The 26,297-nt window shown below is 47.7% G+C and overlaps 1 protein-coding gene across 1 annotated transcript in view; it reads right to left on the bottom strand.

Annotated features, from left to right (window-relative positions):
- Nucleotides 1-26,297, bottom strand: part of LOC138284976 (baculoviral IAP repeat-containing protein 1-like) — a 796,353-nt gene that overhangs the window by 550,042 nt on the left and 220,014 nt on the right. The window contains exon 5 of the mRNA XM_069224352.1: nucleotides 23,365-23,416. Within this exon, the coding sequence (XP_069080453.1) occupies nucleotides 23,365-23,416 (52 nt within the window). The remainder of the gene's footprint in view (nucleotides 1-23,364; nucleotides 23,417-26,297) is intronic.

Below are 26,297 nucleotides of genomic sequence, written 5' to 3'. Positions count from 1 at the left end.
TTCTGGCAGTCGGGAACCGCCATGCGAACCATGGCGGTAGGCACTATCGGGGCCAGGGAATTCCTTCCCTGGCACTGATAGGGGTCTCCCCCACCCCCCACTGTCCCCCCGAGTCCTCCCCCCACACCCTCCACCCCCCTGCCACCCACCAGAGGTGGTACGAACCCCCTCCCCACCCCCACCCCGACATGCACATACACGCACCCCGACATGCACACACCCCCTACATGCACATATACACACCCCCTACACACACACATACAAAACAGGGACACATACCCGCACACATACATGCCGACATGCGCGCCCGCCGAACTACACACATTGCCCATAGGCACAGCAGCACTCCCCGCCCGCATGCACGCACTCACACACCCCCTCTACACACTCCCATGCACACCCCCATGCACGCCCACATCACACAACACCCCCCCACCCCCTCCCCTCACGGACGATCAACTTACCTTGTGCGTTGGTCCTCCGGGAGGTGACAGGAGCCATGGGGAGGTGACCGCCAACAGAAGACCGCCAACAGAAGACCGCCACACAGAAATGTGGGTCGTAATTCTGTGGGAAGTGTTCTGCTGGCGTGGCGGTGGAGGTTGACCAGTCTCCACTTTCCCGCCGACCGCCAGTGTGGCTGCTGGCGGTTTTCCGGCGGTACGCTCCCAGCGGTCAGAATGCGCACAGCGGCATACTGCCGCGGTCGGCGGTCTTCACCGCGGCGGTAACTCGGCGGTCTTGCGAAAAGACCGCCAAGGTCAGAATGAGGGCCTTTGTGTTTGTGTGGTCCAGTGACAGCGTAATGGGATATTTGTCTACTTGAACAAGAGGAGGCGCCTGAGTAGCTAATTATTTATAGGTGCATGGTGACTCATCTGACTGTGATATATCTCATTGTGCCATCTTTGAAAGGTAATTAGAAGAGCTAGCACGCAAAACATGGAAACAAGTTCCCTTCCCTACACTGAACCCCGTACTTCTGTCCACAAAGCACCTGTCGCCCCCTACTAAGCCCATACTAACTTGGTTTAACTTTGTGGTGTTCGTATCAGCATTTAGACTAGCACAGAATGATCTCACACTCTGGATGCATGCTGTTGAACTTCAATGCACGTGCAATGTGTGGGGTTTTTTGAGAAATGAAACGGGTGCCTTTGATATTCATGAGTGGAGGGTTACAGAGGATTTAGGGCCCTGAAATGTATCTTTGAGTTTGGAGATTTACCACTTCGCTTCAGTTATTTTATTAACTACATTACATAAGCTTTGTCTGAGCAGAGTTACGTCCATTGGCATCAATCCAGAGTTTGCTTTCAGAGCAGTGTGTGATGCCTAAATAGCTTGGATTATCGTGCCAGTGGATGAGCAGTCACAATCGGATTTATTCCTGCAAGCAGGCATCTCTCCATTGTTAAACAGGGTTGGTTAGGCGAGTGTTTTTGTTAAGTGTATCCATGTTTTATTGATTATGGTCAGGACACCCTGTCTTTCACCATCCCGTGCTTCCGATCCACCTACTGCTTGCAGGAGTGGACTAAGATGACCCTCTACAGCCAAGAAGAGGCAGATACACCGGAGAGAGAGCAGTGTTCCAGTGGGTGTTGGCTCGCTATATTGGGCTATGAAGCATTTAGAGAGTCCACCATTCATATGATTCTACTTTTCAGTCCAGGATCAAACCTCTTTTGGATCTCTCTTGCTCCAGGGTGACATGATTTCAGTCTGCAAGAAGAGTTGTGTTCCACAATTATGAATTGCTCCAACAGATTGCTGATAATTGGTGAGAGCCCCACTCACATACGAGGGGGGCTTAACTCTCACTCCATCAGTGGATTTTTTCACTGAGGCAGCATCTTCTTCAGTGAAAGGATGAGGCGGGATGCAAAAGAGGAAGGAGAATGTCTCCTCCACAGTGAAAGAACACTTAGACCAATGGATCCATCCCTTCAGTGTCACAGAGGCAAGTCACAACAGAGTCTGATGCCAGGTGGTATCTCAGCCCCTGCCAAGAAATGCAGAGTGGCATCTATTAATACTTCCAAAGGGCTTTTAGGTACGGGGGAAACCCCACTGCGCGCACTAGTCTCCGGAGGTGTTGCTCCAGTTTGGAGTCCCACCAGGCGGGCATGTCCCTTGGCCCTGCAGCAAGCGTTGCAGCAGGCCACGCTCTTGCCTATGGCTGCTTCATCCATGCAGGGAGTTTGACTTGCCACTGATCTTCATCTTGTACAAGGCAGACACAGCTACAAGGTAGTACGAGGGCTTCTTCGGGTTTGATAACCAGCGAACAGCAAAATTAGTGTAGGATATTGGACACTGGACATATTGGACCAGAACGTCAGCAAAGGGAGCTGGCTCTCATGGCCCTTCCTGGTTTTAGACCAACTTTAGTCTTTTTACATTTGATTTAAAAAATATATATATTTCTATGTCTTTTGTGCAATGTTGATCAAAACTTTACTCACATATACAAATAATCTTTTTAATTGATTTCAATGTATTTATAAAATTGTTAAAGTAGATGATCAGCATCTTCACCAAAACTTTGTCATCAGAGTTCATATTTCAATCATTCAATCAATCAATCACACAATCAATCAGGATTTGTTCAGCGCAGCTTATCACCAATAGCGGTATCCAGGCACTAGGATCTTGGTGCGATCAGTCAAAGATCAAGGTCCTGAGTCCCTTTCTGAATTCCGTGAGAGAGGATGCTGTTCACGGGGGAAGTGGCAGGTCATTCCCGGATTTGGCAAGGAGGTAGGAGAAGGAGCAGCCTCCTCTGTGGCTTCGACGGCTGCAGGTAGTGTGAGTGAGTGCAAGGGAGGTGGAGCACAGGTGTCTGGAGTGTTAGTTGAAGTTCAGGGGGTGATTGATGCATGCTGGTCCTTGGTCATGGAGGGCTCTGTAGGTGTGTGTCAGCACTTTGAATTGGCATCTTTTCTGGACGGGGAGCCATGGAGGTTCCTGAGGTTGGGGTTTCGGGAGGTTGAGTATGAATCTGGCAGCTGAGTTTTGTATCTTCTGGATTCTCTTCAATAGTTGGGTGGTGATTCCTGCATTGAGCGGGTTGCAGTGGTCAAGTCAGCTGGTGACTAGGGCTTGGGTGAGTGTTTTCCTGGTGTCAACAGGGAGCCACCTTGATACCTTACGGAGCATGCGAAGGTTGTAGAAGCAGGGGAAGGTGACTGTGTTGATATGGCATTTCATGGTAAGCTTGCTGTCCAGGATGATGCCAAGGTTGTGGGCATGGTCTGCAATGCAGACACTGAAATACGCGACGGGTGCAAACTGCACCCGTCGCACCCCTGCAACTACGCCGGCTCAATTCTGAGCCGGCGTCCTCGTTGCAGGGGCATTTCCTCTGGGCCGGCGGGCGCTCTTTTGGAGAGCGCCCGCCGGCCCAGAGGAAATGTTTGAATGGCCGCCGCGCAGTGCGGTCATTTGCCGGCGGTACCTTGGCGGACGGCCTCCGCCGTCCGCCAAGGTTAAAATCACCCCCTAAGTTCATTAAACTTTAAGAGCTTCGAATGTAACTGGTGCTCCTGCAAAGCGCTTTAATACCGCCGATGGAGTTCGGCTTGAACTGCCATGGCCACAGGATGTGAAGGGGAGAGACAAAAGAGAAAAGTAGTTTGCTCACACTAAAGTATATGGGTGACCGTGCAAAAATCCATGTAACAGGGTCTTTCTGCGAGGCGATAACAAACCAGCCTCTAGGCGGGACAAAAGTAAAGCATTTACCAACGACATCAAGACATTTTTGAAAAGCAGGCCCAGGAATAAATGAAAGTGATGGGCGTGAAATGGGCGTGGTGCAAACCCACAGAATAGATTACAACATGTTGAGAAGAGTAGCGCCTAAAAATGAGAGGATTTTGTAATGTGAACTGTGCAACATCATGCTGTGGTACAGGAAGTGTGAAAAAGAGAAAGGCTGCATTGAAAATACTATTGTTGGAATTGGCCTGGATGTGAATGTTATGGTAACTCACTACTAGATAAGCAATAGTATGTCGTGTCAATTATGTTGTTTGTATCTCTTCAAATAATGCTAATAAGCCTTGTATGGGTGGTCAATAAGGGTTGTTAAGCAGGTCTTTTCATTACAAGTAAAATGTCATATGTATTGGTCATTGGGCACTGTACCTTTTTGCATTACATAATATTGTAAGATTTACAGCTAGCATTTGTTTACTCAGTATTCATTAGGACTTTGTAATCCTCCATTTTCTTTGGTTCATTTATGAAGAACATTTATAATGCTGTCATTATCATATGAAATCTCTTTACTGATGTCATAACTACACTTTGCCAACTCTTTTTTGCAAAAATGTTTCAGGGGAGAACCCCACCGAACCCCCCTTATGACAGTAGGGCTCGCTCGCCACAGGCTCTCATCCCGAACTTTTATGCCCCACCATTTTTAAATGTCACCAGCCACCACTGCATTTTAGCTTTGCTTAGGCCTGCTGCCCGTGTCCCATTACCTAGATAATATGCTCTATTCTCATTTATTCATTTTAGAATAGTTGCTTTTCAGTCAGGATGTTTTATTTTTCCTAATAAGCTTCTATTATGTGACAGCGTTATAATTACTACACGCAACATTTCTCATCATGTTCCTGACCCAAGGTTGACAGGGAACAGTATGAGACCAACACAAGATAATGTTTGGCATTGTCACTACAAGAGCACGCACATTGTATAATACTTAGGAACATGCCCATGTCAGGCCTATTTCGCAGAACAAAAACATGCTTTTCTATAAAACACCATGGAGGCCTAGTTGGAGTTGAGAGGGGTCCTTCCGACCAGGATTTCCATCTATGTTGCATGCCATTTTCAGCAAGACCTCAGCCTTGTCTCTGCAAGCCAACTAAGGAGATGCCGGGTAGACCTTCATTCTAAGGTAATGGGGGTGAGTTCTTCTCTCACGGACTGAGTATGGACAAATTGGGCTATCACCACTGTGCTCTCACTAGAAGCTAGATGCTAGGCATTAGGTAGAAATTCTAAATACATGTTCATTGCAATATGCTGGGATTGTTCATCTTTTTCTCACTAACCATCACATTCCTAATTTTGTTATGCCTAATTTTTCTAATAATTGCAGCTCATATGTTTTATCATAGATTGCAGTCTTGTCAATAAATGTTTTAGAAACCACTCTGCATTTCTTTATTGCCTCTGTGTGTGGGTATGAGACCTTTTGCTAACAAGAGAAAGGGGTGAGATCTGTTAATCGCAACTTCCCTGAGAGGTCAGTAGCATGTCATGCGAAAGGATGCCACCCTTCCTTCTTGGTTTGGGTGAGGTGCTGCTAGCAAGCCCATAGGTTTGGGCCGGCAGCCACCAACTGGTGTGGGAATGACTCAGTCACCCACAAGTGGTGGTGCTGCTGCCCTGAATCCAGCATCGCTCAAACAATAAGAGTCCTATAACAATCATACCTAGAGCACCTAACAATAAAGTGATATTCTATAGGGTTACCCTAAAGTATTTTTATCTGGATGCCTATCATTATCCAGGAATTATAATTTATCAAGATCTTCCTTTTACTCCTTGACTTTGAGTTCACTCTCATAGTAACCATCTAACCAGGGTGGGGTGAGAAAGCCTATGATGAAGCAACCAAACTTATTTATCCAGAACAACTGGATCTGATCTCTTAACCTAGCGATATATGAAAAGCAATACAATGTTCTTCCACTTTCCCTTTTGACGTCCCATATTTATTTTGGTTAGCTGAGTTCATAATCCATCAATAACCAATATGGCCTGCCATCAAACTGCCAGCACACGTACTTACTTACTTATGCCTACCACCCCCTGGGGTACAGGCCATCAACCAGGACTCTAAAGCCATCTTTGTCTTGTGGTTTTCTTTCAGTCTGACTCCAGATGTAGCCCATCTCCTTGCAGTCAGCCTCAAGGCCTTTGTTCCAGGTTTTTGTTTGCCTTCCTCTATTCCTTTTCCCTTGAGGGTTCCATGTCAGGGATTGCCTGGTGGTATGTGACACAGGCTTGCGGCGGGTGTGATCTGTCCAGTCCCAGCATCTTTTCACAATATCTTAATGGGCAGAGAGTTGGGAAGTCTGCTACCAAAGATAGTTGTTGCTGATGGTGTTTGGCCAGAGGATTTGGAGGATCTTCCTCAGATAGGTGTTAATAAAGGTCTGGACTTTGTTGGTGGTGCATACTGTTGTCCTCCAAGCTTCTGCTCCATACAGAAGACCTTTTTAGGGTCGAGCCTGCGTCGCATGCTAGCGAGACGCTTTAGGTATTAGAAAAGGGCTCGGAGCCCCGTCCACGTCACGTCAGTGTCTTTCATTGGCAAGCCAACTTGTCAGTGTCTTTCATTGGCAAGTTGGCTTGCCTGTTAGAATCCGCTTCTTTTGATTAGTGGAAGGCACGCATACGTCATGCCTTTTCCGGTGGTTAGCCCTCCTCGAGCGCAGCTACAGAAAACATGCGAGGCTCGCTGGGTTTTTGGACTACTTTTTCTCTATTTTTGCAGCGCGATCAAGCCCTTTCTATTGTTTGTTTTCTTCCTTCATGGCTGCTAGTTGTATACTGTGCCTAGAAGCTTGGCCTTTGGCACTTGCTGCACATTACAAATACGACAGCAGTAAACAAGCAGTAAGCAAATTGCAGCATTATTAAATATAAAATAGTGGTCAGTGGCAGCGTAGGGGCTAGCACTAGAAACAGGGATTGATTACCAAAATGCTCTAGGTTTTAGCAACAATATCTCGAAGAAGGGAACACGGTTAACATGTCTGCCTCAAGTAACGTTTACAAAAATGAAAGCCAAGTTACAAAAGAGTTCACACTAATCTGAGTGATGCTTCCAGGGCAGGGATTCTACAAGTGTGCATCAAGAAAAATTAGAGTGAATTCAGCTGCGGTTTAAAGAAGAAACCTAGGCAACTGTAACCACAAGCGTGAGTTTAACAGCATGGTATAGCTTGACAATATGTTGTTTTTCTACAAACACTTTAGAAATAATTTTGCAAACGGGTCATCACCACCAACTTATGAACAGATGTAAAAATGAGGTCGTTTGGCTTGCAAAGCCTATGCAAGCACCGGAGGACCCCCCCCCCTTACGAGGTGAGAGAGAAGTGCGCCCACCCGTCTGTTCCCCAAAAGTGGGATGGTAGATGTCTGACCGGGAGATATTTAAAACTAGGGTGTCTGCAAACAGGAAGGACCGCCAGTGAGAGGAAGATGTACCGGCCTCCTGACAGTCTCTTGCAAAAATGAGATCATTGAAATGCTAATTAAATTTTCCTACCTATTACGATCGTTTTCTCACAATGTAATGAATCATTAAGCCTGTTTCCATAATATATACCTATGCACCCACAGATATTTGTTCAGGGAGACCGCAGGTTTATATATGCTGCTGCAGAGATATGACCAGTGCATTTTGTTTTTCCAAGTGAAGACAAGGAAAGCACGGCAGGAACATCATCGTGCCCCTGTAAAACAATGGCCATCTGAAACGGGCACCACACGAGAAACAGTCTCAATTTAAAAGCCGCCGAAGCTGAGCACAGTTAACATTTTCCGGCACTGCATAAATTGTGCATATCAGAATGTAAAGCCAGGTCATTTTTAAAGATATTTACAGAGTGTAAACTTCACGCTTGTATAGCTCACTACTCATCCGTTAGGATCTCAAGGCACTGTACGCATACCCCTCCTGGCTTTTTCCTGTGAGGCACCCACTCCTGGACAGCCCCAAGGTGAAGCCAGGCATCCAAGTGCTGTGAGGGCCGTTGTGGAGATTAAGCAAGCTATTGCCCAGAGTTACAGAGTGGGACCCATTAATTAGATGAGGCACCGAGGCAAGAATTATCTGGTCCAAGGGAATTGAGCCCAAGACCCACCAAGGTGGGAATTGAACCCTGGTCCTGGGCCAGATCTCTGCATCAGAGGTCTGCTGCTCTAACCATTGTGCCACGCTTCTCCAGTGTAGACCACAGTGTAGACCTAGCCACATCACATGGGCATAGCTGTAGATTGTACCAATCTGGGAGGATTCAGGAGTGTGAGAGGGGTGCTGGTTTTAACTATGTAATGACCTCTCCATTGTCAATGTCAGTTGTGAAATCCAGATTTCAAGTTCCGTTTGATAGTTTGCTGTGGTATGTACCTGGAATCAATACAGTCATCAGGGATGCAAACCTATAACAGAACATGCTGAGCTGGAGAGTATAACCAATTAACACCAGCATCTGGAAAACAAGCACTTGAACTGCAATGGGTCTCGCGTTTGCTCGAACCTGAGCTATTAGCGTTGTAAATTCTCAACTGGACTATTCTTGCGACACAAACTGAAAATAAGAAGTAAAACAGTTGACACAAGCGGGCCGTAAAAGCGCTCATAATTGCATTTTTGCCGATGGGTATTATTACGTGTGAACTGTAGCAGCGCGATTGCGCTGTTTTTTTCTTTTAATGCAAGAAAAATCCGGTTGGGAGTTTACAACTGTGAACAGCTGTAACTCCGACAAATGCGAGACCCTAGTGCATTGCAAATGCTTGTTTTACATTGGTGTTAAAAAGCCTGATCTTGGAGCTCCAGGTCTTTGCTGATTCTTGCCTTGACATCGGTGTCTGTGCTGTTTTGCTTGTCTATGAAACTGCTCAGATAGTTGAAGGCCTCAACCTCTTCCACTACATCACCAACAAGAGTGACTGTAGCTGAATTGGACATATTAGTGTTCAGGATCTTGGTTTTTCCCCTGTGGATGTTGAGACCAAGTTGTGCTAATGTGGCTGCCACATTGTGTATCTTTTCTTGCATCTGCTTATGGGTATGGGAGAGTAGGGCCAGATCGTTGAGCTGCATCTAAGGTGTCCACTGGACCCCATTTCTTCTCCTTTCTGTGGATGTCTTCATGATCCAGTCAATGGCCAGCAGGAAGAGAAAAGACGAGAGCAACCAACCCTGGTGGACTCAGGTTCTCACTTGAAGGCCTTCTGTGAGTTGCCCTCTATGAACAATCTTGCAGGTCATTCCCTCATAAGAGTTCCTGTATGACCTACTGTCAGGTGTGTGAAATGACATTTCACCATACCTGAGATAAAGAAGGCGTCCAGATGGCATTCTTGTTGCTGTTGTGGTGATGTACTTGTAAGCTATGAATGCCCTCCATCTTGCCTTGCAGGGGATTGGTAGTGAAAGAGCAGCTGGCAAACTGGCAGGAAGACATTCAGCAGGTCACTCAGAGGTAGTACAGCTGCGCACCTTATGCTGGTAACACTCAGGACTTGCCAGGCAAGAGGCTATGAACGTTGCTGAAAGTTTAGAACAAACTGCATTGGGGCTACATGGTAGGAAAATGTAAGAAGTGCACTGATGAGAGTGAAGAATTCCAGTGGCCATGTTCTGTGTTATAGGCCGTAGTACCACCGAAGAGGGATGTCATTTAAGGTGTACTGGTTGAAGGGAGGATGAAATATTCAGTTCCATGCATCCACAGAGAAATGCACTCTGTGGCTGTCTGGCCCACATGATATGAAGATGGTCTTCCTGAGGAAGGGAATTTATAGGCTGGATGAAGGCCATTGGCTTGGAGCTGTGATGAGTGAATGATTCTAATGCTTTGTTTTGCTGGAATGGTGTTTGGCTGACTTTCAGGGTGCTAAGGCAAAAAAATTATATCTGAGGGCTCTGGTACATATAGATCCTAAGGCAATGCATGAGCATGCCTGCCTTTAGGCTGTACCAGAACACTGGCATTAATAAAAGTTGACCAAAATAAAGCTGAGTGACTCATATGCACAGTTGCAAACAAGGGAATTCATGAAACAACATATCTCCTAATATACTGGGACATAAAATAAAACAATTGAGAGCTATGGTAGAGTAAATACGATCATTAAGCCTAGGAACGCTGGTGAACACAGGAACTTAGGCCCTCATTATGAACATGGCGGTCCGTTCCGCACCGCCGGCGGCAGAAACCGCCATCAGAGGAGCGGTCCGGACCGCCAAATAATGAGCCAAACAAAATTCACGCATCCCGCGCACCACCCACCGACAGGAAAGGATTCCCGCTGACGACGGCAGAGGTTGCCCACAGGCCGTCGGAAAGGCCCAACCCGCCCATCAAATTATGAACCACCACTCAGCCGCCAGTTCCGGGGCGGGAACCACCGCCACACAAACCCAGGCGGAAATGAAACAAATAGAAGGAAACACTCACCGGAGCTCAACAAAACGTGCAGCGGCAGCCATGGACAGAGAGCTGCAGATCATGCCATCCTTGCTCCTTGCCATACGACCGAGACCGCCAACGAAGACGACGACAGTAAGTACCGCAACCTACAAAACAAGGGAGGAAAGGGCAAACTTACATACCCACCCACTCCACCCACCCCACAAAGCCCCCCCAACCCTACCCAGCAGCAGTAGTCAGACACCCCACACCAAGAGGGACGTACCCGACCGAGGGCCACTGCAACTTGGCCATAGGACATACAATAGCACAACAGCCATAAATTATTTAAACAAACACCAGTGTGGAACTGCATGCAGCCCAAACACAGGCCACACCGAAACTTTATTATGAAGCTCACTGAGCGAAATGATGAAAACAGGGCCAATGGCCAGTCCATAAAAAGTCTATCTTCCTTGGCCACAACTGGCCACACCTGACTCCCACAAGGGCTGGGTACTCCACTCAACAGGGCACCATAGGGGGATCCAGGCATCTCACGGAATTGGGGCAGGGGGCTGGGGGTGGGGATTTACGACGGGGTGAGACTTTGACTTGCATAAGGAGGTTGGAGGGGGGTGGGATTCTCCTTAGAAGGGGGTGGGGGCTGTTTGGCACGGGCGGAGCTGTATGCCTTAGGCTCAGAGCGGGCCTTCTTCTTAAGTCGAGAAGGAGCACAGGAATGGGAAGCCTGGACCAGGGTGTGCTGCGATGTGGAAGGAGCGGAAAGGGCAAGGAAGTGGGCACATTTTGGGACAAGACGGGGTGGGCCAGTGGGTTCAAACAGGTCTACACGGGAGAGGAAACGTTTCTTGGGAGCAATTGGGGTGGGCGTAGATGAGGGCGTGGGAGTGGAGGCAGAGGGAGTTGATGTATGGGGTGTAGGTGTGCGGGTAGTGGGTGCCAGTGACTGCTCAGTATGCTGTGGTGTGGTGGATGTCTGATGGGTGGATGTCTTGCTGTGTTTGAGTGTTTTGGGAGGTGGGGGGGTGGACACAGTGGGAGAAGACAGACAGCTAGTTTGGAGGTATGTTGGGTGGGTGTCTGCAAGTCGGGTGAGTGTGCTGCATATTTCAACTACAGTGGAGGTGGTGAGTGCAGGTGTGGTGTATGGGGTGCATATATGGCTGTCTGCTATTGTGGTGAGTGTAGGAAGAGGAGCAGTAACAGTGAGTGACTGTGCAGTGCATGAGGATGTGCATGTAGAGGAGACAGACAGGGAGGCGGAAGAGGCAGGTACACTGGGGGAAGTGGACATTGTTGTGTGTGCAGGTGTATGTTGGCTGTGTGAAAGCTTGTAGTGGGAGGTGTGGTGCTTGTGTTTAGAAGTGTGCTTCTTGTGTGTTGATGTGCTTGACTGCGTGTCTGAATGTGTGCCTTGGGCGGGTGAAGGGAGTGGGGTGCTGGAAGGGGTAGAGGAGGTTGGAGGGGGGACGGAATGGCTAGGGAAACTGGCTGCTGTCCAAGAGGAGGCCAGAGCCTGAAAAGATCTCTGTAGGGCAGACACCGCACAGTAAATGCCATCCAGATAGGCATTAGCCTGCTGCACCTCTGATGCTAGCCCCTGGATGGCATTGACAATGGTTGTCTGCCCTACGGAGATGGTTCTCAGGAGGTCAATAGCCTACTCTGTGAGGGCAGTAGGGCTGACTGGGGCAGGGGAGGAGGTGCCTGGGGCGAAGGAAACGGCCACCTTTCTGGGTGGGAGGGCACGGCCATCTCGGTGGGGAGCAGAAGGGAGGGCACTGATAGTATGGGTGGTGGCAGAAGTTGTCATGGTCGTGATTTGTCCACTAGTGTCCGCCACCGCCGGAGGACCCCCATCGGAGGAGGTTTCAGAGTCACTACCACCGGTGGTAGTAGCCTCCCCCGTGGAAGTCCCCTCACCCTCCCACCCACTGGTCCCCTGGGCGTCGGTTGTCTCTGCCTCCGAGGATCCGTGGGCCGCTGTCTCCCCACTAGCTGGTGCCTCAGCTCCCTCGCCTGATGTTGATGCTATACCAGACACACAAAAGAGAACAGGGATGGGGAGACAAAACAGGAGAGACACTTGTAAGTAGCTGAATGCTGATACACAATGGCCAGATATACACCTACCCAGCAGACACACCCAACAGGCAGCACCGTGTATAAGGCCCATGACCATGGCCCTGACTACTGAGCAGTATACTGACCTACACCCATATACTGTCATTGCATTGAAGCTGAGGTAGGTGAAACCTGACAGGGACACCCCTACACCCTTTGGGGGGCAGACAGTAGCTGGACACCAGTCAAAACCCTGCTCTAAGCCCCATGAGCCCTATCGCACACACACTCATCCTTCCAGGTTGAAGTATGGGCTGTGAGTACTCACCCCCTTGTGACTTCTGTGCAGCCTTCAAGCGCCCATCCAGGTCTGGGTACGCCACCGACAGGATCCTTCGCATTAAGGGGGTCAGTGCCCGACGGGCACCCCTACCACGTTGGGAGGACTTCCCCAGCTGGGCCTCACTGATCTTCCACGCCCAGCGCCGCAGGTCCTCCCACCTCTTCCGACAGTGGATGCTCCGCCGGTTGTAGACCCCCAGGGTCCGTACCTCCTTGGCGATGGCATGCCAATGTGCCCTCTTCTGGTGGGCGCTGACCTAGTAGGGAGACACAGAGAAGAAACACAGAGGTCAGGCACCTGCACGATGGCAGTAGCTGGCTGATTGTTAGACATAGTACAGACAGTACTCCCAGACATGCAGGACAGTGGCACGGAGCATTCCATGCACCAAGCCCCATCCTGGCTCACAGGAACGCACATCTGAGCAATCCACTCCATCCATTACACCGGACTCACCTGTACCTCTGGCCGGCCGTAGAGTCTGCCGTACAGGGGCAGGACCCCTTCCACCAGTTTCTCCAGTTCTTCCTGGGTGAAAGCCGGGGCCCTTTCCCCTGCACCACGTGGAACATCCATAGCCAGAGGCAGGCCACAGCAGTACACGGAGTGGAGTACTATTCCGCCCAAGATCAGGGAGTCAAGTGACCACACGATGATGAACGCGCTTACGTTCCGCGGTGGAATGCACCGTCATCGCCTGCGGCGATCAAGATACGCCAAGAATCCCCATTGGCATCCATGTTATCCAATGAGGGTGCAAACAGCGGTAAACACCGCCGAACGATGTGACGTCAACCGATAGCGGTCTTAGGTCACTTCCACAACGAAGGGGCAGAACTACAGTGGGCAGACATTTTGCCATCACCTACGCATCTAGAAATTCAATTTAGTCACAATGCTGGGCCTACTAGCCATTTGAATTACATATGTCTCTATCCATAGAGTATATTATCACATAAGATTTACTCCGTTCCCTCTTAGTGATGACAATGTACATTTGTCAGGTTGCAGTTATTGTACAGTCACTACTATGAAGAATGCAGTGAATGTGTTTAGCAAATATGCCTGTGTATGTGTGCACATGACTCCTTGTTCATACCCCTCACAGGTACAGACCCTTGTGGCAAGGAAGGGCACCTTCTGTGTACAGACCACTTGTGGTCTTGTGGATATGGGGACCATGGTGGAGCGTCAGATCATTATCACTTACAGACTCACATGTGCAACTATTCAGGACCTTTGTGCATTACTGGATCCTGCACTGACTCCCGGAAATCGTAATCAGCATGCCATTCCAACTGAGGTGCAGGTGCCCTCCGCACTCTATTTCTTGGCCACAGGCTCATTTCAAGTGACAGTGGGCATGGGTGCTGGTTTCTCACAGCCAATGTTCAGCCAAGTACTTACAAGATTTCTAAATGCATTTGTACAACATCTGCAATCCTATGTGTGAATCCCCCAAAGTGCTGAGCTCCCTGCCATCAAATCAGACTTCTATGCCTTTGCAACATTCCACGTTATTGGTGCCATAGATGGAACCCACATACCCATCATCCCCCCCAAGAGTGAGTGAACAGGTGTACAGGAAGAACTTTCACTCCATGAACATCCAATTGGTATGTACCGCAGACCAGTATATATCCCATGTGAATGCCATGATTCCTGGTTCAGTCCATGATTCATTTGTTTTGAGGAACAGTAGTGTGCCACAAAAGATGTAACAACTCCAAGAGGACAGAGGGTGGATCATAGGTAAGTGTGCCTGTCACTAACTGACACATTGCAGAAAACCAGCCTGTCAGACTAAGGACATTGCAATGCCGACTCTGTATTGACCATTTCTCTAGGTGATTCTGGCTATCCAAACTTGCGCTGGCTCCTGACACCAGTGAGGAATCCCAGGATGGATGCAGATGGGCCCATGGACGTACTAGGAGGGTGACAGAGTGTACTATAGGTCTCCTGAAGGCTAGATTCCGGTGCCTACATATCTCTGGGGGTTCCCTGGCCTATGGGCCTGATAAGGTGTGTAGGATAGTGGTGGCTTGCTGCATGCTGCACAACGTGGCAGTGAGACATTCAATCCCCCTTTTGGAGGTGGAGGGTGCTATAGGTCCTGATCTGTTACCTCAGAGAGGTGAGGAGAGTGATGGTGAGGATGAGGAAGGGGAAGATGTAAATTCCAGAAACCAACTGATACAACTCTACTTCCAATAACTGTCTGGGACTTCAACCTGTATATGTGGTTAGTGACTGATACTGTAAGTGTGCCATCTCAACTAGGGGGATTTGGCCATGATATGCGAGTCATGGACCTCTTCAGCATGGTACTGACAGACCACATAAGCATTCCCTTCTTGACTTTTTAGAAAAACACTCTACCAGCAGCATGCACAATTTGACAATAAAGTTTATCCCTGCCTGTTGCATCATTACTCCACTTTGTTCAACATTGAAGACAGTGGACAGTGTTACATGTGAGATATGTTGTTTGTGGTGGAATACAGTGAAATGTGCTATGTACAGTGATGAATGTTGTTATGGTTGGTTGTCCTCACAACTGACTTGGTGGCAGGCCTGTTTGATTTCATAGGTGGGTCCTATTTGTAGTTCTGTACATCATGTAGCCCTCAGGTAAGTGCAGTTTGTGAATGTGGTGGGTTGGTTGCTTGGCAGTAGCAGCAGTGTCAATTGTTGGCAGGAGGCTTGTTCTTAGCTGGGTTTCCAGTGCCATATCTTGGTCTGAGACTACGTTTGGGCGCCTGCTGTGAAGCTACTTGGGGTGATATGGTCGGCCCTTGCGATTCCTAGGAGGGTTTTTTCCTGTGCTGTTTCTGCTGCTTGGGACAACTGTTGCTGTTTGTCCAGGGCTGTTGTGGGGGCCTCTTGTCCGGTGTGGGTGTCTGAGGGTTTGTTGACCAACTGCAGCAGTGCTCCAGAAATGGTGGCCATTGTGGCATTGTGTTCTTTCCACTGCTCCATGGCCTGTTGGTGGTGTTCCAGCTGCATCCTCTGGCTTTGCTCCAGGGTGGTTACAATCTGTGCCAACCTGTCTTGAGTATGTTGGTATGTCCCCAATACCTCTGCCGTGACGCCCTGGGCTGCTGCATCTATCCGGTGCCCTACCCCCTGACCCACTGGGGCACTTGACCTTGCCCTGGCCCCCTGTGCCTGTGTCCCCTGCGCAGGTCTGGACGTGCCACTAGTACTGGGGCCCTCGTCTTCCTGCATGTTGGGGGTGGGAGACTGTGGCCTCTGTTGCTGTGGTCCACCTGTTTGTGCCCTGGTTCCACTGGTGTGGGCACGCCTCCCCTGGCCTGCTGGTCTTGACTGGGTTTTAGGGGTGACAGTGTTTTCCTGGGTGGGGCTGCTGCATGGTGAGCATCCAGGGCTGTGTGAGGGGCCTGCCTGCTCCTCAGTGTCCAGGGATCCTTCACCAGTGTCCTGTGATGTGCCTCTGTCTCCCTGGAATGCTGTGGCACTCCTTGTCCCCTCCATTAGGGTTGCATGGGTAGGGGTGCCTGTTGGGGGACATAGAAGTGTTTGCTACATATGTAGGAGGGTCTGAGGTGGGCAGTACTGTACAATTTAGTGCTTGTGTGACTTTCAGTGGCCTTCAGGGGTGCCTTTGTGAGGTGGACATAGCATCTAGTGGCAGTGGTGGCGTTACATTGTGGTGGGTGTTATTATTCCATTGTGGGAACGTGCAGGGGTGGGTGGCTGTGCACAGCGGGAGTGATGTGGGCCTGGTAGTGAGTTGTGGGTGATGCAGGGTGGTGGATGTGGTGGGTAATGGCTGGGAGGGGTGTGGGTCTAGGTGGGTGTGGGTGGGGTGGGGTGGTGCATGCATTACAGGTATGGTGTATATGGGGTAAATGTAGACGACTTACCCGAGTCCATTCCTCCAGGGAGTCCAGTGAGTCCCTCTGGGTGCAGGATGGCGAGTACCTTCTCCTCCCAGTCGGTGTAGTCCGGTGGTGTTGGTGGCGGCCCTCCCCCAGTCTTCTGCACTGCGATGTGGTGCCTGGGTGCCATGGCCCGGACTTCCCCCGCAGGTCATTCCATCTCTTGCGGATATCGTCCCTGGTGCGTGGATGGTGTCCCACTGCATTCACCCTGTTGACGATTGGTCTGCCACAGCTCCATTTTCCGGGCGATGGGTGTGTGATGCACCTCGGAGCCGAATATTTGTGGCTCCACTTTTAGGATCTCGTCCACCATGGTCCTTAGCTCCCTTTCGGTGAAACGTGGATTTTTTTTGGGGGGGGCCTGGTGAGGGTGGTGGATGGCATCGGGACTGGTGACGATGTTTGGGTGCTCCTTTGTGGGTCGCTATGCGTGTGATGTCTGCTGGCATTCTCTGTCTGGCTCTGGTGCTCTCCGTCTTCTGGTCCTGGTTTCCTTGCAAGGGATTGTGGGGTGTGTCTGGGGGTGTTTTATGGTGTTCTGGATGTGTGTCAGGTGTGTCGGTGCTAAGCATAGCCAATGTGTGCAGTGGTTGCTGTTGGGCCCACTTGCCACCCGTGGTGGTCGCAGCCACCAATGGTTGTCCGGCCTCCACTGTCCGCCGAGGTAATTTGGGCATCTTTATTTGGAGGGCGGGATGTGGGTGTGCTTGGCGGTGGCGGAGTGGGGTGGGCCGTGATTCCCGCCGACAGGGTCCTGGCGGGGAGTGGTGGTGTGGGAATGTTTGGCGGGGTTGGGTTTTTTGTTCATTATATGGCGGGTTTCCATTCGCCGCCGCCGGCGGGGTTCTGTTCACCGCGCCACGGCGGTTGGCAGTCTTTACCGCCATGTTCATAATGACCGCCTTAGTGTTAATTTTGTGAAGGTAGGTTGAAACCTGTGTTTCACTCTTGCATAATCCCTGAACCCACATGGGAAAGTGCCACATAAGTGTACAGTAGTATAGGTAAATCAGAAAAAAAACATAAGAATAACTTGTATTTGATCCCAGGAGATCGATAAGCACATAGGAAAAGAAGCATGGCTCCAAGAATGCTTCAAACCACCTTCTAACAATGAGATAGATTAAATGAACTTGAAAGAGATATTAAAAGACCTGAGACAGAGCCTATGAAGCATAGATGTGAAGAATGTTGTTCTGACAATGCACATGAAGCATTTATTGGAGAATTTGGACAAGCAGACATCCAGAATATACATGATTGATGCCCTCAGCATGAGTTGGTTGGGTTGTATCCCTTGGGGCAGCTATGTTTTTTGGTATCTCCAGACCCAATTATTATGGGCCCAGAAACAAAAGACCTGGTGCCTTAAGCGGAGATGCAGGGGCTGCAGGCAGCTGCTGTCCTTGGTGAGTGCCTGCCCACATTTATCAGCATAGGGAATCAGAAATATCTCCCTCCATTTTGAGAAAATAGAAATTTGCCCTCCTGATGCTCCTTGTCCACTTTTAGTCTCCCCGGGTCAAAAGGAAAAGCCCCCATAACATTTATTACCTGCTCCAAATAGGTAGTAAATGTTTTCAGTTTTTGGACTTTTACTTTCCCCAAAAGAGAAAAAACATGCAGAACTGGGCTCAGCATTACCGGGTTTGCATGTTACTACCTATTATGGAACAATAACTAGTGACTAACATGTAGATACGAGCCAGAATCCAGCACCAATATCTCACAGCAGAATTAATGGGTATCTTGAAATTAGGTACTGTGTGTCATATCAGGTATTGAAGATTTTGACCCTCATTTATTTCACAGTGGCGCAACGCGGTGCTGTGCCAAAAATAGCAGCGCTGCGCTGTGCACTTTTGAAATGCAAGGAGATGCCATTTTTACAGGAATATGCCACACCCCTGTGTTTCCCCCTGCACCAGCGCCGAATTAAGCTGCCTGCGCCAACAGAGGCATCCTTGCACTATAGTGAAAGGATGTCTGTATTGAAGGGGTGGATTGTTTATGTGCAGGAAGGTGTCCCTTCTATAGTGGCGATTTGGCACTTCTATGTGTGCTGCAAAATGAAAAATGCAAAATGCAGCACGCACAGAAGTACCATAGCATCATTTTGGAATGATTATTTATGTGCAGGAAGGGACACCTTCCTGCACATAAATAATCGAACATGGCATTTTGCTTCTTATATGTGTGTGCTGCTTTTTAGAAAACGGAAAAAAGGAGGAGGACTAAAAGCATTCCTCCTCCTTTTGCCATGCTAACGCCACCCCTGGGGTGGCGTTCGCTTTTGGCGCTGCCACAGATTTACAAATTCTCGTAAATCTAGGGCAGCGTCAAAAGCGATGGGTGTTGCAGTGGAATGCCCACTGCAACACCCATTGCACGCCCCTTTGATGCAGAAAACTGCGTAAGAGGGGCCCGTATTTACAGGGAGACGTATCATCTCAGAAAGTGGCATTACACCTCCTTGTAAATATGCAGCAGTGGTTAGCGCCACCGGAACATCATGAAAAGTGTCCCTCCTGTGGCGCTAGGGGGCTCTTAGTATCTGTATTAAATGAAAGGGCTTAAAATAGAGAACACACTGATCATAAAAGATAAAAGTGAGGACCTGGAGGCAAGATCCAGTAGTAAGAACATCAAAATTATCGGCATACTGAAGCCAACAAATAGGCAAAATGAAGACATGTGTTGAGTTTTTTCTTGTAGATCTATTTGACAAGAGTCAGTTCCTCATCCATCTTTATAATAGAGCAGGCCCATCTCTAGTTAGTGCTTAGGCTTGTGTCAGTGGGCCCCCAAGGTAAACAATCACATGCATACTATAGTACAGCAACAGTGATGCAGTTCGGATTATGGTGCATGAGAAACGAGTTCTAAGTTGCTCACTAGTCTTTTTACCTCGATTTCACATTAACTGTTCAAGAGACATTCATGGCTTTCATTAGAGTCAGAAAGAAACTTCAGTCCATGGACATGTCACATGCTATGTTATACCTACTTCTCTTATGCTTCTGGCTGCACAGGGGATACTTGTAGCCTCAACTTTGTTTTTCTCCATCTTGGTTCACAGCCCTTATTGTTTGCCTCTTGCTATTGGAATGGTAGCAGTGAATAGAACAGTTGCACATCCTAACTATAGAGAGTAATTATTTGAGAGACAAGAAGTAGTCCAAAATGAAATCTAGTTTATTAAATCTGCTCTATTGGTGCTTGAACAACCAAAAAGGAACACCCAGGTTTTGTGTGTGGGACCCAAGAAATTTGGGACTCACAGTAATACAAGGTATATGAATGATTGGAGCACTCAGTGTAGTGTAGAAAAGACAGAAACCTGTCAGCTTTGATAAAGTCTGTTGTGGATGAAACATGTTGGCTATTCACCTATTTACATGGCACACTACTACATTGCCTATGCTCCAGTTTTCATTCCTTGAGGAGGAAAAAAGGCTGCATGGACTCCAACACAATTTGAAGACGGACATGTGAATTTTCTGCAACATTTTGTATATTTTTGTCTGATTCCAGAATTTTGCTTTGCTACTCCCAGGCTTCCTTGTTACAGATGTTGCAATATCATTAGCCCATACCTCTACTAATGAGCATGACTCCAGATATGCTTTGAGGCTAGTTTTAGTTGGACTACACTCTGCACCATGTAAGTCAAGATCTTGTTCTTTGATATCTATGTTTGTGTACTTTTGGTGGGCTTACCTCTACTGATTGTGACCTCTCCCCTAAAGTGGTGAATTTGTTTATCTCTTTGACTATTGATCTAAGACTCTCTGCCATAACCTTCTATTATAACCTTTATTCCCTTTTCCACCCCTGATGTCCCTACTGTTGGGACTTTCTCAGTTGAATGTTCAAGTGACGATATTCCTCTGAAACCCATTAGAACTGTCAGCTGAATGCTACTGTCAGAGAGTGTGGTGTGTTTATTGCCTTTCCTGTGAATAAAATAATTGAATACCCTTACTGCTCTAGTTATTGCTGAAGTATAACACCTTTCGTTCAGGTTTTCCATGAGACAACCCGCAAGAGCATGTGTGTAAGAGCCCCTTTCAAAAGGCCACAGGGCACGCAGGGGCTACTGGGTCCAACTGTGATGTTGAGGATTTTTACTCCTGATGTCCCAGGGCCTGAGTTATTATGGATCCCGCTCAACTGGTCCAAGTATCCCTTCTGCACTTGACTTTGAGTAGTAGCTGTGGTTGAGCAGTCAAGGCTTTCCCGGAGGAAGTGTAGATACAGATCAGTGAACACGCCTCATAACTCGAAGTGCACATAGTGCAAACAATAAATCAATGTCCAGTCAAATATTTGCTTTTTATAGGAAAAATAAGTTTTTGATTTCTACCTCTGCACACGCAAAGGAATACCACATTCAGAAGCAACAACACAATCCCCTTGAGGTCAGGGCTCTAATAGTTGTCAAGCAAATCCCTGTGCCACCCTCCTTCATGTAACATGTTAGGGGTTATTCCCCATTCAGTGGTGGCATCATCCAGGGAATGCTCTCTATTAGGCCACACTCAAGAGTTCCCCTTGACTCTTCAGGATTTAGTCAAATAGCAGCAAGTCCCCAGAGGCCCAACCTACACTGTTCACATCTTACCCTCTCTCACAGCATGGAAGAGTTCAGCAGTGCAGCAAGTGCTCTCTGCATGAGCACCCGCAAGCCCTGCTCAGAGACGTTGGCTGTCCATGGCCCACACAGCAGCACCCGGTGGCACGGGCTCTCTCTCCTGAGCTGCACTGCTGAAGTTCTCTCAATTGTTGACGTAACTCCCGGCTTGCAAAGACATTGTAAGTTGGTTTACCCAGCTGGGAGGCAAGCCAGAAGGGAATCCGAGGGTGCACGATCCCTTGCAGTACATGTCCAGCCCACTGAATGTAGACTCAGTATCTCCTCCGGGCGGCGGCCCAAATTCTTCTGCAACCTTGGTACTTGCAGCCCCTCCTGGCAAACGGATTTGCCGCAGTACTCGATAGTACTGGCGTAAGTTCCTCTGGTACAAACACCCCGCCAAGATGGTTATGAGTCCCAGTGCTTCTCACAGTAGCACCTTCACTGGTGGCCCCATGTGGCATACAGGGTCACTTCAACACAGCGATACGGGCCCTTCACAGCGCTTAACTCACAGTTCACTGTTCAGCACTGAAGATTTTCTATACTGTGCCAGGGTGTGCTGTTTACCAACACACACTCTGCCAGCACACACACACCCCATGTGAACTCTGCACAACTCTACACCCTTCAAGTATTGTACTCTATGAAAGTACATATACACCCAGCACATGCTTTTATTAAGCCCTCACTGCTCAGCACTACATCTTTCATGTAATGTATTCCTCTCAGGCATACATATACTCAGCATGTGTACTGATTCCACATGTACTACACAGTACTCTTCTATCTCTGCACTGTACCTTCCCAAGCATATGTTCATACAGCGCAGTCACTACTCCTGCACTATGTAGTACTCAACATCTACCTGATGTAGACCAAGGGTGAGTTAAGCACACAACAGTGGAACTTTTAAAATGGTGAGTGAACCTGTAGTCCTCACTCCAGTGACACAGGGTAAAAAGGTCCTGTTCAGTGCTACTGATCACTACACGGTATGCTGCCACTGCTGTGCTTGTGCTGCTTTACTCCTGGTGAAGGTGGTAGCCTTCCACCACTATGAGGGTAGCACTTTGAGTGCCGCTCTCAGTCCAACTAGACCACAATCTGTGAGACAGGCCTGTGTCATGGTGCACATGCATGATCTGTGTTTACCTATGATAAAAAAAATCAGGGTTTGGGATCCAGACAACAGTACAGTTGGGCACTCAAGGCAGGGGTACACGTCTTCAGCATGTAGAGGACTTTTCTGTCCCATCAGTGTGTCTCTCTGCTTACCTCTTGTTACCCTCTTTTTTCCTCTAAGCTAGGGTCCTCTTCACAGACGTTGAGATATTTGCAGGTGTTGAACAAACTAGTTAGGGGAGGAGAAGGGATTGGCCTTGATATCCCTTAAACAGCTAATCTCTGGTTGTGACTCATTTAAGGGCTTAGGAAAACAAATTTATGAATATGGATGCTATGAAATAAGATGAAGATCACAGATATGATCTAGTTTCCTAAATAGATTACTCCAACGCCACTGTGTTAGGTATTTACACTGATATATTATTTTGGAGTACATTGATAATGTAGGTTCATACATTTACAAGTTCAGCCTTGAACCTGCATTTTGTGATGTACAAATGTTCTCTGATTTGCTTTCATTATATGTCAATCGGATCTTTCTCTCACACAAACAATTGGACTATGCCGGCGATTGAAAACCACTAGCGGTGGGTGCCCAGATGTCTGCCATTGTTTAGGTGGATATTGCTCCTTCTAGGGTGAGATTTTCTTTGGCATGTCTTACTGATACTCAAATCTTTTAATGAGGAAATGCATTTATCAATCTCTTTCCACTGTATTTTCCAATAATATAAACTTATTTTAGGCACAGATGGCCAATGAGCCCTAAGCGCTGGGACACTCTGAGTAGCTGTGTGTTCTATAAAACCTTGATTGAGTGATTGATAAATGTCTAAAATGAACAAAAAAGCAAACAGATATATATTGTACAAAAAGAATTTCACAGCAACAGTTTGTCTTTACTCGAAAGTTAGCTATATGAATCATTGACTTTATGCTTGTCTTTGACCCTGCACAGAAGATCTGCTGCCGTTTGACTAGGTTTGCGGTATTGAAATAGCATTTACATACTTACAAGAGCTCGAATCATGATGCAAAAAGCTGACAGACAAATACTTTGATGAAACATGATCACTTTCTCACCTTCCACTTCTGGAGACACCATCTTGTTCAAGAATGATGTGAAATGTTTTCCCTAGAAACAAGGGTTTCTTCATTATTTAATGATCACAAGCACATAACATTACAGTGACAATTCCTCCAAATTAGTACAAGGTCACCTTATACTCTCCCCAAATCACTTAGCATCCTGGGATTTTGCATAAATACTGGTTTCATCATTGTTTCAATAATTACTTTAACAAAAGTATTCAAAAACGTTATTTTTGGTTGAAACAGTGTTAGCATGTTGCAACAAGATTTATTCCTGCACTTTTGAAACAGTGTGAAAGTGTAATGAGGGAAATAAACAGATGTGCGAATTCAGGCGTCTGTAGTAAAAGGTAGTAAACATGGACCCTGAATTTATGAAAAAAGCTAATAGTGTCATTTAGACCCAGATAGCAACCCACTAGCCTGTGAGGTCAGCGGAGGCCATGCAGGCGCCATTGAGAGCTACCCAACAAATATAGAGATACCCACTTGGCAGGCAGGGATTTCTCTGCCTTTACTGGGCTGTGGGTATGGCAGCTTCTTTGACAGTACAGACTAGAACTGAATGGGTGCCATGTTTAATCCCTAACCACTCAAATACAGGGGAGGAGCATGAAGGGACCTGGAGGGAGCCAAGGTGAAGCCGATCTCCTCCCTGGGTTGCTTTACTGGATGATGCTGTGAGGTTGGTGCGACAAAGTGGAAAAGGTATGGAGAGTGCTATCAAATCTGCTTTTCAGCTATAGTCCATACATCTGTCAGATTTCCGTTTCGTCTCTTTTCCAAAGGTGGTGGCCATATAGAGGTCTCACATTATCTGGACAATTTTTTGTTCATTGGTACGATGAACATAGGTGAGTATGGTAGAATGTTTCAGCATTTCGTCGACTTGGCTAGGGAGGTAGGTGTCCCTTTAGACCCAGGGAAAATGGAAGGCTCCACCATGGTGATTGGTTTGCAACATCCGGAATTGCAAAAAGTGCAGAAGCTGTTGGTTTTCTTAAAATCTGCATGTAGGGTGGAAAGAGGTGAAAGGACATTTTGCTGGTGGCACGGCATAACTTTCTCTGGGGCGTTTACCACTTCACAAACTACAGATTTTATTGGCAGTGAAAGCTGACCTCTGTATATGGAGGATTTTTAAAATAAATTCATTGGGGTATCTATGCTGTTTCAGGAAGACAACACAGATTTTTTTGGATGCAGCTAGCGCTCATGGGTTTGGTCTTTTCTGGAAGGGGAGGTGGTGTGCTGTGAAGTAGCTGGATCATTGATCAAGGCAGGGAAGAAACATGGCCTTCCTGGAATTTTTTTCTGTTGGTAATGGCACTGGTGGTTTTGGGGGGAACTGGCCAACCACATGGTGATGTTTAATGTGGACAACAGTTGTGGATTTGGTGAGCAAACAGAAGGATTGGGACCTTGGAGTACTACAATTGTTGCAACAGTTAATGTTGCTCTGTTTACAGCTTAACATTGTTTTTCAGGCAAAGAATGTGCCAGAAGCGAACAATCATATAGTGAATTCATTATCTTGTTCACAATGGCAGAGATTTCACATGCTAGTACTGGGAGCAGAGGACAGAAAGCCACAGTAACCACACAACATCTGGGCATGGAGGGAGTGAGAGTGATTGACCTGATTGAGAGATCCTTAGCAGACTGTACTTAATTAGCAGGGGTTTATCTTCTACAGCCATAGCAGGAAAACTAGCAGGCATTTCTTTTTATATTAAGTTGTTTTGCGGTTTTGACACAGCACAAGTAGAGCCATTTCGGAGGATTCTGAAGGGTGGCGTAAGGAGTGGGCCAAAGTCTCATTGGTAAGGGAGGCCATAACATTTGACTTGTTGCAGTGACTTTTGGGGGTGTGGATATGCTCCTAATTCACTTGGGGGAACATGATCTGGTCAAACTGTTCGGTTTGATGTTTTCGCAACACATGGAATAGGATTTGCACTTGCTTAAGAGGACGTTTGCAGCAACATGTCTGATTTGGACCGAGTTTGTGTCCAGGAAACAGTGGAGATGAGCATTTAAACATTCAGCTATTGACAAAGCTAGGAGGAAGCCCAACAGAGCGATTAGGGTTTTATGTATGTCAATGGACATTAAGGTGATATTGCATGGTTGCGTGAAGGAGGTAGATCAGTTTCTGTGTCGAGATGAAGGGTGTGCATTTATCTCAGTTTGGAAATTGATATTACATGATGGGATTGCGAGACATGATGGGGAAGCTCTGGAATAAGAAAGGTTGGTGCAGAGGTGTTTATGAATAAAGGGGCACATGGTACGCTGCTGGTGGTGGTCAGAAAAATACCTCATGGGGTTTTTCCTGGTTGGCGGTAGTTTGATGGGGGGTTAGTGAGTCAGATGCAGCCATATCCACCGCTTGGGGGGAGGAAGGGTGCACAGTGAATGGGAAGACAGTGCGTGGGGATTTTGGAACAGGACAAGGAGGCTTCACTGGAGGTTGTTTGGTAGGGTAAGAGAGAGAGAGACTGTGGGAATGCAAGCAGGACAATGAATAAAAGGTGAAAGAGGTCAGGGTATGGGGACTTGGGGAACAGTTGACACACCTTGAGAATTGGATGGGGAAAGGGGGTCTATCAGAAATTTGATGTGTTTACTGAGTTGATGGCATGTTAAAGATGTTCATAAGCAATGACAAACCTGTCCTAATAAAGTATCCTTTTACGCCTCAAGTTGGGTAAATTGTGTGATGATTGCAGGATGAAGAGATTTGGGGGAAGTGAAGGTGAAGCGCCCCTGGGGCGCTTCCTGGAATGAAGCAGGCCAGGACAATGTAGGGGATGGCATAGGGGAAGGGGCAACCTTTAGGGAAAGTTATTTAACAGAGGGAAGGTCAAGAGTTCAGCTTCTTGGCTGACTCCCTCACCCACGACATGGAGAGCTGAAAGTGA

This window comes from Pleurodeles waltl, chromosome 1_1 (assembly GCF_031143425.1).
Source record: "Pleurodeles waltl isolate 20211129_DDA chromosome 1_1, aPleWal1.hap1.20221129, whole genome shotgun sequence".
Taxonomy (NCBI): Eukaryota; Metazoa; Chordata; class Amphibia; order Caudata; family Salamandridae; genus Pleurodeles; species Pleurodeles waltl.
The sequence above is the reverse complement of the archived record's forward strand: the minus strand, read 5'-3'. Positions and strand labels throughout refer to the sequence as shown.